The following is a 14,764-nucleotide window of genomic DNA, read 5'->3' as shown; positions in this document are numbered from 1 at the left end:
GGAATCTGTTATGGCTGGTTGTATAATGCAATGCACATAGTAAATATTGCTGTAGGTTTACTCATCTCTTCTAGCCTATGGACACTATCTTTCACTGGAGTTCATAGTGACTGTTTTTGAAAGAATGTTTCATTCTTCCCACTGCTAAACAAGCAGATAATGGAACAGTTTTGATCTCAGGTAAGTGTCATACTAAAACATTCGTCACTAAAGAGACTAAAACTTGTACCAGAATAGAGAAAGGAATTCCATACCTCTCCTCTCTATAATATGATTGCATTAACAAGCGTTTAACCAGATGAAATAATGCAGGGTAAACTGTCAGCTTGTGTACAGCAATATATCATTCTCACATCCTGAGAGTCCGTGATAAACATGCTTTAATATGAACTTGGTACAGTCTTTGATTGAGCTTCTCCTTTTATCCATTTCCAGAACTTGAACTTAACCTTGTAAGATTGAAATGGGAATAAATAAACACACTCACTTAACAGATGTGAATGAGAAATATGGCCAGTGGAGATGAACTGGTTGGCTATTAGAGGCTGGACTCTTCCCTTGGCTAATTTACCCCAGTCCAAGGGCCAGTTCATAAGCTTGTAGATTTGAAAACCTGCACTCTGAGGCTTTTTGACAGCATACTTAGTCAACTTGCCTTTTAGGATAGATTGACATTAACCAAGCTCAAGACCCATCTCTTTGTATTCATTTATATAGACACTTATTTATTTTTTTGACTGCGTTGCGTCCTCATTGCTGCACGTGGGCTTTCTCTAGTTGCGGCGAGCGGGGGCTACTCTTCATTGTGGCGCACAGGCTTCTCATTGTGGTGGCTTCTCTTGTTGTGAAACACGGGCTCTAGGCGCATGGGTTCAGTAGTTGTGGCGCACAGGCTTAGTTGCTCCACGGCATGTGGGATCTTCCCGGGCTCAAACCCGTGTCCCCTGCATTGGCAGGCGGATTCTTAACCACTTCGCCACCGGGAAGTCCCCTGTTTCTTTGTTTTTAAATTGGGATTAGGACACACAGGGTGAGTGGTCCACCACTTATCAGCTGGGTAGTACTGCCAAGTTCTCCCACTCTCTCTCTTTGTTTGCCCAAGGCCACACAGGCAGAATAGTTTTTGACTGTTTCCTACCTCTCCCTGCTGTCTCTTTGGTCAGGTCCACCCTGGTTGGAAACAAACTTGGTGGTTGGCAATTAACCACAGAAGAGAACCCCTGTGGACAATTAGTCAGAATTAACTCTGTCTTTGCTAACAAGAGTATTGCCCTTTACAGCCTGAATTTTGGGCATATCCCTTTCTCTTAGTACCGCTGCAAGAGCTCAGATCTTTTCAGGTCACTCCCTCTGACCTGCCTACAAGGTAGACATTTCCACAGGCACAATAGTCTTGTCAGGTGGGGGACTCAGGGTCAACCCCATAGACTTTTTCTATGAGACTCTGAAACTCCAACAGGCCACAAAAAAGCCACGTTCTCAGATGCTCACTACAGATCTGCTTACAGAACACGGGAGGGTACTTCCTGAAACTAAAGGACAAGCTGACAGACAATTCCTGCAAACATCAAATTACTCATCTAATGGTTCATGATTTATTTGAACACATAACCAAGTATTGATGAAGTTGTATTAAAAAATGCACCAGCCTGTTTTTACTTATTTATTTACGTCTCCATTTTATTTCAGAACATTTAATGTGACTCTCAAGTCAATTAATAACATCTTACAAAAACACACAGTACTTTTTTTTCCCGTCAGAGCAGTTTTTCATGCATTGCATCATTTTCTCCGCTCAGGACAGCTGGCTTTGCTGTCTCCATTTTAATGATGGTGGCTTAGATGTCGAGGCCGATGTGCTGTCCACGAAGGGTTTTCATAGACGTTACTTCATTTGATCCTTTCCTCCCACCCTGCACGGCCGGAAGGGTGCCCGTCCTCCCATTAGTTTGGGGGAAGTGGAGGTCAGTCTGGGGCCACATCCCACCAAACAAGTTGGTCTTGGTCTGAGATGTGAGATGCACTAGGGGTCAGGGTTAGGGGGATCCACACGACTTCGGACCGGGTGTCTGACCAAGGACCTCCCCGCAGAAGCCCGCCTGGCATTTAGCCAGGGGCATCCACCCTCCCGGCCAACCCGCAGGGCCTCGAACAGGCAAAGTATCGAATCCCACGGCATGTCAATCAAGTTCAAGAGGCTTCATCAGAGCGCCCTCAGGTCAAGAACTGATCTGACTGTGCTGCTACCAAGCGTCTGGGCTCGGGCTCTCCGGGAGTGAAGGACCTGGGGGTTCTTCCTTCCAAGAACGCTCGAGAAGGCCACCGATGGGCCTCTCCCGGCCGCGGCCGAGCGGGGGTGTCGTGGAGTGTCGGCTTGCCCCGGGCCGCCAGCAAGCCAGCTGGACCATTAGCACCAAGGGGGAACCCAGTACGCCGGGTTCCCGCACCTTCACTACCTGCTTCCCGTCGGACCGCCCTTCTCAGAGGTCCCGCCCCTTCCGCCGACCTCCCTCCGGAGGTCCTGCCTCTTCCGCCAGCCCCGCCCCTTTAAGCCCACGTGTTCGCCCGAGACACGCGTTGGTTGAACGCGCGTGTCCTGTTGTCAGGCCCCCGGGTGTGTGGGTCCCGGCGCGCTCCCGCCCTCTCGGCCATGGGGGGCCCCAAGAGGAAGGCCCCGGGCGGCCAGGACGGCGCGGCTCCCCCAGCGGGCGCAGCCAAGCGGGCCCGCACCGAAGAGCTCACGGGCGTGCGCTTCAAGGCTCAGCTGAGGGACCCGCAGGGCGCGGGGCCGGGTGAGTGTGGGGCTCGGGGACGAGAGTGCGAGCGTGCGAGGCTGTCTCCCGGCTTCGGTCTGGTTGGGGCCTCCGTGTGCAGACACAGCCGCTCCTTTCTGCAGAGACCAGACTCCCTATTTGCAGTCGGGAAACCGAGGCCCAGGTGCTACCGAGGCCCAGGTGCTTTCGAGTCCAGGGCCCCGACTTGCTTGATTGTGACAGTTCCCTGCGACTGTATGCTTCCCTTTCCTGGGCAGCATCCCTCAGCAAGCTCTAAAATTCTTTACAGCAACTGCTAGGAAAGTGAATAACTGTACTACTCCTTCACACAACAAATTATTTGTCAAGGCCTACCTGTGAGTCATCTCGGGGCTGTTCAGTGAGCAGGTTTGCTGCTACCATGGCTGTCAGCTCTGTTTTCCGTAGCTCTGATTCTCCAACGCTCACACTGACCCGATAACAGTTAATAAGCTATCACATGAAGCCACCGCAGGAGTTGTCAGTTGACCCTGATTAGACTAGTGACTGAAATGAAGCAGATTCTATAATTTCACTTTCAGTGTTTCTCTCAACTGAAAAATTATTAAGTTAATGGCCAGATTATCCTCAGTTTCCAGTTTGTCGTCCACAGATTTTGTTTTTAAACGTTTGATACCTGCAACTGCTAGCCAGTGCTAGGAAGATGTACCTGCTGTAGCACAGAATTATACATTTCGTACATTCATTTGTTCATTATTTACAAGGGGTTGTTATTTGCTAGGGTAGAGGTCAAATGGTGAGTAAGAGTCACGTGGGCCCTGCCATCCTGAAGCTTATGAATAATCAAGTGGGAATGCAGATAGAAAATCACGTACAGACTCTTCCAGCACAAGTCCTCTAAAGGACAGGGGTAGGAAGCTTTCTGGTGGAAGAAAGAGCATGTTTAATTATTTGAAGGATTGTAACCTTAGACACGTTCGTGGTTTTGCCCAGAGCTTTGTACTTTTGGGCATTTGAGCTGGTTTCAGAAGGAAACCAGGGTTGACAGGTGCTGGGTGCAGGTGAAGGAGTTGGGAGGTGTGGCAGGGCTGAAGGCAGTGGGTGAAAGTGTGAATCCCTTGTGTGAGGCTCTGTTGGATTTGTGTTTGAATCTGGCTTCAGATTCTCCCTCCCTTTTGATATGTTTTTGTAACTTTCTGTGGTAGGATCACCTCACTGGACCATCAGAGAAGTGGATTTGATCACTGTTAGGGGGTTTTGTTCATCCAGGTGTTAGGGAAGGTTTTGTTTCTGTTGTGTTTTGTTTTTCCAGCTTTATTGAGATAGTATTAACATATAGCATATGTAAGTTTCAGGCGTACAATGTGGTGATGTGATGCACATGTACAGCGTGAAATCATTACCCAAATAAGGTTAGTCAACACTTCCATCCCCTCGTATAATTACCACTTTTTTGTGGTGACAGCATTTAAGATCTACTCTCTTAATAACTTTGAAGTATATGATCCAGTATTGTTAACTATAGTTACAATGCTGTACAATAGATTCCTTGGAACTTATGCATCTTATGCTATAAGTTTATACCCTTTGACCAACATCTCCTCATTTTACCCATCCCCCAGTCCCTGGCAACCTCCATTCTGCTCTCTATGAGTTTGGCTTTTTTAGATTCCACATGTAAGTAAGAATATAGAGTATTCGTCTTTCCCTGTCTGACTTATTTCACTTGATGCTCTCAAGGTCCATACATGTTGTCTCAAAAGGCAGAGTTTCCTTCTTTTTTAAAGGCTGCGTAATATTCCATTGTGTATATTTCCGTATATAGGTGTAGACATACCACGTTTTCTTTATTCATTATAGTCCCTTCATGGTGGTGGGCGAGGGGTGGGTAGGAGGGGAGAGCAGGCCCAGAGGGTGCTCGGGAGTGGATGAGTATCGACATCGGGGAGGATACCTGCATCGGGATGCGTTCTGCTCTAAACCAGTGCCCTTGAAAGATGTTGCCTGTGACTTAGTGGTGACGGAGGAAAGACCGTGTCCTAACTCTTGATCTGCCCGTCTCCTCCTGCTACTCTGTACTCCATCTCAGAAAGTGACACTTCCAGTCACCTGGATGTTCCTGCTGAAATCATCCTCTGTTGCAGTAGCGGCTGAGATCGTTTCTAGACTGTTCTCGTTCACATTTGATCCTAACTCTCATTTCAGCCTTGGAAGCCTTTGTTTCTGCGGCCAAGAAGCTGCCACGAGAAGATGTGTATGATGTCGTGGAGGGGTACATAAAGATTTCTGTTGAGTGTGCAGAGATTTTCCAGCTCCTGAGTGGGGAGAAGCGCCCTGAAAGTGAAGTATGCTATTTCTTACCTGGTCTGATGGAGAGAAGAAAAACTTAACGCTACTGTTGTGTTAAGCTTGTTGTAGAGAAATGTGATATAAGTTTCCAGGACATTACCAGCTTTCTACAGAAAATGATGCTCTGTGCCTGTGCTGTAGGGATACATTCATTTTTGCATTATAACCTTTGAAAGCATTTTAGTGGAAAATAGTAACTTGTTATTGGTGAATAATACCAGAAGGAAAGATCATAGATTCTTAATCTAAATCCACTTAGTCTCACCGTGGTTTGCTCTAACAAAAGGGAAGTAGGTAAAGACTGTGTGTCACAGGTACAGACATATATTGAGCTGACTGTTGTTTTCTGGTTCCAAAGAGGTTCCAAATTTGGGATATTTATGAACCTGTTGAAGTCTCAGGATTATTGCCGTAAGGCTGTAGACCTGAATATCCCCAAAGCAGTGAGGCTGAATCAACAGCAGAAATTTCTCTTTTAATTTCATTTGGTTTAATTGTAAGCAAGCTTATCTCTATTTAGCTAGACTATTGGAACAAGACTAATTCCAGAGCCTGGGGCCTGGCAGATGCCTGTGTTTGGCTTGGGATCTGGGTAGGCGTCATCCTGCAAGTTGAAGGTTTTAAACCTGCAGGTGGCTGTGGCTAAGACTAGAGGAAAACGTATGTAGAAGAGGAAAAGAAAGGAGATGGTTCGTAAGCATTTCAGTTCTGTCTTTGCAGATGCTTTTAATATTTCAAGTTTTCGAGGCCATATTATTGCGGACAGCGAGTGACCTTTCCCATTTTCATGCGGTGGGAACCAACATCGTGAAAAAGCTAATGAATAACCACATGAAGCTCATCTGTGAGTCCCTGTATGCTTCGGGTTACAGGTAAGTTGCCCGCCTTTCCGTGGCAGGACTAGCCTTGGGCTTGATCTGCCTTCAGCGCTGTGCCCTTGACCTTTCCTCCACTCGCAAATAGAGCGGAGCAGTTTCCGAGGCTGTCAAGACTGTGGCTCTGCCCCTTCTTCTGTTGACCGGCCCCTCACCGAATCCTCTGCCTCCAGGTGTCCCTCTCCTCCCGCCCTGCTGCTCGCCCTGCTGCCTGGGGAACACTTCAGACCTCCTTCAAGCTGCCTGTCCTTTTGTCACGACGGCTCTTCCCCAAGGTCCTCACGGGCACCCTCCCTCTCCGCCTTCAGGGCTTTGCAGAGGTGTCATCTCAGGGAGGCCCTCTCTGGCTGCCGCATCCACAGCTATACGTGTGACATAATATCCATATCGACGTCTTGACTCGCTGTCTCCCTCCCCTAGAATTCAGGGTGCCTGCATGTGGAGGCCTTGACCGTCCTGTAAAACGCCATCCTCCCAGCACCTAAACGGTGCCTAGTATGCGGTAGGCGCCCAGTAACCGTGAATTTTGGGTAACCGCAGGATGGGAAGGCAGCCAGGAGCTCGCATCTGCAGACGCCCACCGTGCAGAAGTGTTCCTCGTGCGCTGCAAAGGCAGGGCTGATGTGGGTCCAGATACATGACCATTTACGGGACACAGATGCGGCCATCTTCTGACCTTGCCTTTTGTGTTCTTGGATCCTACTCAAACCCAGATTTTTAGCTTTCTTTGAAGATTTCCTGAGGGATTTTTTAATTTAATTTTATTTTATTTTTTTTAAACATCTTTATTTGAGTATAACTGCTTTACAATAGTGTGTTAGTTTCTCCTTTACAACAAAGTGAATCAGTTATACATGTACATATGTTCCTATAACTCTTCCCTCTTGCATCTCCCTCCCTCCCACCCTCCCTATCCCACCCCTCTAGGTGGTCACAAAGCACGGAGCTGATCTCCCTGTGCTATGCGGCTGCTTCCCACCAGCTATCTAATTTACATGTGGTAGTGCGTATATGTCCCTGCCACTCTCTCACATCATCACAGCCCACCCTTCCCCCTCCCCATATCCTCAAGTCCATGCTCTAGTAGGTCTGTGTTTTATTCCCATCCTACCACTAATCTCTTCATGACATTTTTTTTTTCTTAGATTCCATATATATGTGTTAGCATACGGTATTAGTTTTTCTCCTTCTGACTTACTTCACTCTGTATGACAGACTCCAGGTCTATCTGAGGGATTTTTTTAAAGAAAGAGCGTGTCTGCATGTCTCCTTCCTTCCGTTCTCTGGTTTGGGGGTAGCAGACCACACAGGCAAGCGTGCAGCCCCTTCTCGGGGGGTGGCTTTGTGTTTCTGCTGTCCCGACGCTCCCGGTTTCCTTCGTGTCTCTGAACAGGATGGCTCGAGCCTGCCTGAACCTAATGGCCGCCGTGGTGACCCAGGGTCCCGAGGCTGCCAGGGACGTCTGCAGCCATTTCGATTTGAATAAAAAGACCTTGTACACGCTGGTGACCAAGAGGGACTCAAAGGTGAGGAGCGCCGGGCGTCCTTTCCCTTTGGGGGGGCCAAAGTGTTCCACGTGTCCTCCTCTCTCTGGCCTTGGCCCTCGTGTGGATGGGGCGGGAGGCCCCCGCGTGGGGAGACGTGTGCCTCGGTGGCCGCTGGAGCCTCTCAGGCAGGGAGGCCTCACTCCTGGCTGGCGGTGAGGGTCCGGTCGCCTGCAGAGCCCGAGTGACAGGGACGTCTGAGGCCAGCTTGTCTGGGGGCTCAGCATCGCCGTGCCGTCCTGGCCTGTGAGGGTGATGTCGCTTGTGAGCGTCTTCACGGAGCGGTGGGAACGGTCTCCACGTGCCTCGTGGTGAGGCCCTGGTGGTGGCCTGGTCCTCCCGTGCGGGTTCCGTCCACTTTGTAGAAAAGCCTTGGGAGGCCAAGCCAGTGGCCTCATCAAAGAGGACGTTTGTGGCTTTGTACTGTGTTTCTTGCGCCTCCCGCTTGTAAGTCTTGTGACGAGTGGGGGCTGGCTCGTGCCAAAGAGAATGGAAGTGTAAGTGCTTGGTTTTCATGAGAGCTGTTAAAAAAAAAAAAAGTTTCCTGGTGGCTCCAGAAGTTTCACCTGTGTCTGGAAAGGTTCTTGAGGAAAAAGTACGGGTTTCAGGACTCGCAGGCTGGAGCGAGGGCCTCTCCCCGACACGTGTGCCAGCTGCGGGCTGCCCAAGCGCCCCTTCCCGCTTGAGCGTCCGCTCTCCCTGCTGCTGCCCCGGTGGCAGTGCCACAGCCGCCTGGGCTCCGCGCTCCACGCCCCCTTCCTGAGCCCCGGGACCGGGCCACGGAGGCCCCCCCCCGGCCCCGTCTGCCCAGGTGGAGGAGCCACGTTAGAATAAGTGACTTCTGCAGCCAGGCGTCCGTCACCTGTTCTCCAGCGCTTCGTGGGCGTTAAGAGTTTCTGTGTTGCCGGGTGATAGACTGAAGGTTAATCGTGGTAACGACAGTGTTGAGGGTTTTCCTCGGTTGTGAACAAGGTTTTCTCTGCGGAAGAAATTCCAGGTCTTAGCGTTTCACGGATACTACGATTAACGAGTCAAAAGTTCCATTTAATGAGGGAGGGCTCCTGGTGTCTAAGCGCGTATCTAATAAAAGGAATGTGTGTGCTGTTTGCATGCTAGGGCAGATATCATGGCCTGTCTTTGGTCCTCCCTGGCAGTCAGCCTGGCAGTAATTACCTGTCAGAATCTCTTCCCTTTCCCACCCCGTGTCTTGACCTCAACCAGCCCAGCCATCTAAGTAAAGTACATGTCCGTGGACAGGCCAGTTGCCAGGACACGGTGTGGGCAAACCCAAGCTGGGCTTCCCGGCCAGGATCCAGCTGCTTCGTCTCAGGGCCTCGCAAGTTATTTTACATCTCTCTTGATCTGTAAGACGGGAGTTGTCGTTGGAATGAAAGTGCTTTTACTTTCTTTAATCATCTATATCAAGTATCTTAAATATTCTGTGTATTGTAGGAGATGGTTTCTAGACGTTAAACAAATTTTCTAGTATGAGAAATACCAGGGACATTCAAAAATGGAGAACGGCGCAATGAATTCCCACGCGCCTGTCGTGCGGCTTCGGACCCTGTCACCCCTCCCACCCGTTGGGTTGTTTGGGGGGCAGTCTGTTACGGCACATGCCACACATATTTCACCGTCGATATTTCAGTGTGTGTCTCTAACAGAAAGAACATTTTAGAAAACAGAACCACGGTGCCGTCTTTGTACCGGACACCGTTAATAATTTCTCAGTATCATCTAATGCCCGGGGTGGCCTCAGCTTTTCCCCGACGATCTCCGAAATGTCTTTACACTTCGTGGTTCAAGTCAGGGTCCAGACAAGAGCTGCACATTGTGTTGGTTGATACCTTTCTTAAATCTCTTCATTTCTTTGCATTTTCTGCCTCTCCCCGACCTTTTTTTTTTTTTTTTTTTTTAATGCCATTTATTTATTGAAGAAGCTGGGAGATACATTCTTTTGAGTGTTGGTAACATTTCGGAGGGACTTATTAAAGCTTCACGAAGAAAGAGGATTATGAATATTTTTTCATCCAAAGAAAGCATTGTTAAAAATCCTGTGCCAAAGAACAGTTTTACCAAATATGTTTTGGTCTATTTTAGACAGTGTTTTGCAGAACAAGCCATGGAGTTCAGGATGTTTTCTTCCTGGGATAATAGCCCTGTGGATTCACAGGGTAGGAATGGAGAGTAGGCGTGTGGCCTTCTTGCCTTCGATGGACTTTGCTGGAGGTGGAAGGTCGAGGCTCCGGGGCAGTGAGGGGCTGTGGTCAGGTGGAGAGCCCTGGTGGGGGCTGCTGGAGAGGGGCAGGGGCTGTGTCTCGGGGGTTTTGTTCTCCACAAGGTCAGGAATCTGAAATTTGGGGTTCTCTGGGATATACAAGATGGATGCCAGCAGGTGAGAACTAACCTCTGTGTTCAGTTCAGAATCCGTTGCCGGAGGCACCCCTGAGAGGATCTGGTCCAACTCTGCCGTGTTTGCGCAGGATAGAAAGGCCTGCAAGGACAGCTTGGGGCCAACATTCCAGGGCCCTGGCTCCCGGTACTTCAGTGGAGGAAAAAGCCCTAAAACTTGTGGAACCTTTCCTACTCTCTGGGAGAGGATAAAACCTAATTTAATTTTATAAGGCAAGTTTTAGCATTTTGCCAGAATTCTTTTGAAACGTAAGGTGTACATAGACCAGGATAACAAGTTAACTGTGCTTGAATTAGGTGACACGTTTGAACGGTGAGACGTCCGGATGGCTTGGGAGCAGTTGTTGCTTTAAGCTTCCTGAGGACAGGGGCAGCCTCTGAGTCACCTTTGCATCCTCTCAGCCTGAGTCTGTGGCATCTTGAGCGTAACTGGTGTCTTAGTAACATCGAGTTGGTGAGTGAAGCACCGGAGCGTTGCTGGCTGTCTAAGGAGAGCAGCTCACTTTTAAGACTTTAGCCATCATTGTACCCAAACTGCATATTGTGAGAAGGCCCACAGGTTGGTCCCCAGAACGAGAGGGTAGTTTGGGGCTCTTAGTGTCTTTGGAATAAAGCAGCATTGATCTTGTAAGGTCTTGCTGACGTGCGTTCCGTGGTGTGGATGGAGATAAACTCCATCAGTACGAGGAACGGAGCAAGGCCTCCGCCCAGATGTCACAGACCCGGGGTCGGGTGCTCGTTCTTTTCTCCAGAAGAAACGTACCCGGTAAAACGAGACAGAATTAATTAAATACATAGAGGCCTCAATGGTGCCAAGTACGGTCCTTGCACCTTGAGGAAAAGTGGAACGAAGGATGCCAGGGGACCCCCGAGAAGAATGAACCTCTCTGTAGGCAGACGTGAAGTTGGGCATGAAGCAGTGTGTTTGTACAGGTATTCCATATCATTCCAGTTCCAGTACTTACTCACTTAGTGGTTATGTAACCGTAAGCGAGGTTTTTAAAACCTCAGTTTCCCCATCTGTAAAATGGGTATTGCGGGCATCTGTACCTCAGATCGTCACAAGGAGTAAATGCGATAACAGATGTGTAGCGTCTGACGTGGTGTCTGGCACACAGTGAGTGCTCAGTGAACGTTATTGATGTCATCGCCACCATCACCATCATCATCGCTACTGCCCCCACCTCTACCGCCACCACCTAGTGGAATGGGACTCTTGGAAGGCGGAGACTCCTTAATTTTTTCAGGCATTCAGGGCAATGATTCTCCGTGATGTTAACTTACTTCTTGTCATCAAATTAAAGTACCTTTGGAATAACTGAAATAGGGAACAGGTTTTGGTGTAAGCAGTGGAGGATCTGAGCATATGTGCTGGTTCTGGTCCAACTGATGAGACCTGCATGATCATATGCTGTGGGTTCTTTGGATGTAAAAAAGGAATGTGAGACACGGGTTTGTCTTAAAGTTACTGGGAGGGAAAACTGATCAGGTGGCCCTGGTGGTTTCCCCTGAGGTGCTGGCCGTTGGTCATGGCCTTTGGGCCCTCACTGAGGACGCTCTCCTGGGTAATGGCTGATGCCTGCGGGACAGCGCAGATTGCAGTCCTGGGAAGGCCACGGTGGGTTTGTAATGAGACAGCATCTGTACTTTGGTGTCTGATGTACATTTATAATATAAAAGCCAGACGTCACCTCATTGATGTCTCATCAGAATCAGCACTAGCCTTTCCATTATCTCTGGATTTTCAAAAACATAGATGTATTATTTCATTACACAAGAGTAGGTCATATCTAGACAGGCTGAGAGTCTTCTGCTCTATACCAAAGTGGTCCATGAACTGAAAATGTGTATATATTACAGTCGGGGAAGGGGAGACCCATATTTTTGTATTTAGAGAGTTTGAAAGAGAAGGAGAAATAGAGTAGAAGATTGAGGGGAAAGAGCAAAGAAAAAACCCTTTGTTTACATAAAGAGATGACCAGTGGTTTTAGACTTAGACCCACTAATGGCACAAGCCCGGGAGGCCTCTGTGATACTGGGACGGGCAGGGCGTGTCCCTGCTTCCCCGGGGGGGTGTGTGTGTGTGGGTACGCACGTGACATGCGGGTCTCCTTTGCCCCCAGGGAGTGCATGACGTCCGGCTGGCCTACATTCAGTTCGCTCTTTCCTTCTTGATCGCAGGCGATGACAGCACAATCGCACAAGTGCTGGAGTTGAAAGGTAGGTGTGTCTCTTTGTCTCGGGGCACAGCCTGCTTGTGATTGTTTTGAAAAACCTACCACAGAGCATTTTGCAGGTTAATAAAAGTCTGTAGCCTCTGCAGCTGCCGTGTACACTAGGGTAAAGGGTGTGTGCGGTGCAAGACTTTGGTGAGTGCGGTTTTGATGCCGTTGGTCGGTGCGGACAGAGGTATCCCTGTTTCGCCAGCTGGATGCTGAGCGGGCCTAACAAAGGAGGAGTGCAAACTTCAGAGACTCACGCAGACAAAGGAGGCTTTATGTTATGGTTCCAGAAAGTCCATGGATTCATAGCCGTGGCTACCCTTCTTTTCTTAGTAATCGTGTTTTTAAAAAACGCCTAGTGTTACCAGAATATTAGTAGTAGAGCTTCAGAGAATTCTAACGGTACCACCTTCTGATGCCAGTGTCTCTAGAGCAAGGCTTGGCGTAGTTTAATCTGTTAAACTACAATGGCAGCGCGGAGAGGGCAGTTGTCCAGTAAGATCCCCCGGGATCAGTCCCTGTCTGGGGTGAGGAGCTGGTATCCCAGCTGGGGCCCAGGGACTTGTCGGGGGAGGGACAGCATGGGGCCGCCAGCCTTTCCCCCACCTCTGCCAGCGTGGGAGCCCAGAGCCCCCTCCAGAGCGAGCTGCAGAGACCATTTACGAGCAGGTGCGGATACTGCTCCCTGTGTGTTGTCAGCTGGTCTGGGGAGCTGCCCCTTGGAGGCGATGCTTCCTTTGCGTGGTGCAGTGGACACGTCCTGCTCATTGCCGGGCCCGTGTGGGACGCCCTCTGCAACCAGGGCTGGGCGTTTCTTCAGAATCCTTCTGGGTCTTCTCGGCGTCTGGCCTTTTATTAAATGAAGGACACTGATTGGGGGGTTATCCATCCATGCTGCTAGAGGGGCAGGGATGCACTTCTGTTAAAGTTTCTGCAGGGCACTTGGGCTGGTCCAGCCATTCCACATCTAGTCCTTTATACTAAGGAAATAATTAAGGATGTGAGCAGAGGTTTTGTTAGGGGACATTTTTTCATATTAGCTGAAAATTGGACTCCTCCTAACTACCCACCAGCAAGGGATTGAGCAAATTGAGTGAGTCATAAGGAGGAATGCAGCTGTTAACAGTGATGTAGAAATATATATATATATATATATATAGATGTCAGATTTTTTAAGGATATAGGGTTGGGTGTAAACTCAGTTATAAAACTGGTAAAGTATGATCCCATTTTACTAAGAGTTAAATTGAACATATAATGGATATATCAGAAGGTTAACAGTTAACTGGTAACCCAGACATTAACAGTGTTAATTTTGGGGTAGTGGAGTTATGGTTGATTTTAAATTTCTGTCTGGTATTTTCTGATTTTTTTCTTTTTTAAGAATAATGAATTTGCTTTTGTAGAAATTATGTTGTGCCCATTAAGCGTATATGGAGGAAGAGAAATTGTAATTGCTTTGCTGCTTTTCACCAGCAAAGAAATTGTAATTGCTTTGCTGCTTTTCACCAGTATGTTAGCAATGATACAGCTTCAGGCCGTGGAGGCCGAGTCCTTGGTGATCGCAGAAGTATGAAGAGAAAGCACATAAGTAAATCGGTCCAAGTTCTACCACCGATCAGTAAAGTGACGACCATCACTTTAAATACATCTCTGAGCAAGTCTAAGCGAAGAGAGAAACCTTGGAAAACTGTAATCGTACCATACATTCCCTTTCAAACCGTCAGGATTAAATTAACTTTACCGAAGTTAATGAGAAAAGGAAAGTAAAACAGAACTAAAGGAACTCTTGAGCTTTAATGGTTCAATCATTGTTTTGCCTTTAGATATTTATTTCCTATGTCACAAAAATAGTTTTTCCTACCGTGAACTTGTGTAACTAAAAAAGACAAAACTTAAAAAACAACAAGAAAGGGCAAGTAAATGGCATTGTTTGCTGTACCATTTTAAGAATGGTACAGCAAACAAACATTTTAAGAAGTAATGTTCTCTCATCGGTTCTCATTCAAAGTATTTTTGAGTCTAATGCTTTGAAACTTTTACTTTCAGAATTTATTCCTTGCATTTTTAGCTCAGGCGTGAAGGAAGATAGGATCTCTACCATCAATGTGTTGTTATCCACACTGAAAACAAAGGTACGTATTTGGTGATCAATGTTCCTATCATTTGTTTGCTCCAAGTAATGAGGTACAGGTCTTTTCACCTACCAAGTTGGCATTGACTTTTCAAAACAATGATATTCAGTGCCAGCAAAGATGCTTTGCGTCAGGTACTTTGCCTGGAGGAAGTGTTGCAACCCCTCTGGAAGACAGCAGGTCTAGCAGTATGTGTCAGAGGTTTTCAAAATGTTTGTACACCTGGAGTGAGGGACGGGATTGCCCCAGAATCACCCGGGGAACGTATTTGAAATACATAAACCCTCAGAGGTATGAGCTGGGCGGGGGTGGGTTTGTATGGAGCTGAGAACTGATGCCACAATTCCAAGTCCAGAGTCAGGGGTGCAGGGCAGGCTTTGTACAAGGATGCTGCTAGTCACAGCCAGAGTTTGGAAGCAGCCTAATTATACACACCTGGGAAATGGTTAAGTAAGTTACAGTTGCTCATAGGAT

The 14,764-nt window shown here is 48.1% G+C and overlaps 1 protein-coding gene across 5 annotated transcripts in view; it reads left to right on the top strand.

The window, feature by feature from the left end:
* Nucleotides 1-2,541: 2,541 nt before the first annotated feature.
* URB1 (URB1 ribosome biogenesis homolog) overlaps nt 2,542-14,764 on the top strand; it is a 76,179-nt gene continuing 63,956 nt past the window's right edge. For all 5 annotated transcript variants that reach the window (XR_010840832.1, XR_010840833.1, XM_067034996.1 and 2 more), the window contains exons 1-6: nt 2,542-2,792; nt 4,959-5,098; nt 5,823-5,974; nt 7,371-7,503; nt 12,057-12,153; nt 14,205-14,290. Coding sequence is in view for 3 of the 5 variants with exons in the window: in XM_067034996.1 (XP_066891097.1) it covers nt 2,651-2,792; nt 4,959-5,098; nt 5,823-5,974; nt 7,371-7,503; nt 12,057-12,153; nt 14,205-14,290 (750 nt within the window). In the remaining 2 variants the exon portion in view is untranslated. The remainder of the gene's footprint in view (nt 2,793-4,958; nt 5,099-5,822; nt 5,975-7,370; nt 7,504-12,056; nt 12,154-14,204; nt 14,291-14,764) is intronic.

The sequence above is a fragment of the Kogia breviceps genome, chromosome 5 (genome assembly GCF_026419965.1).
Source record: "Kogia breviceps isolate mKogBre1 chromosome 5, mKogBre1 haplotype 1, whole genome shotgun sequence".
NCBI classification, from domain to species: Eukaryota; Metazoa; Chordata; class Mammalia; order Artiodactyla; family Physeteridae; genus Kogia; species Kogia breviceps.
The sequence above is the reverse complement of the archived record's forward strand: the minus strand, read 5'-3'. Positions and strand labels throughout refer to the sequence as shown.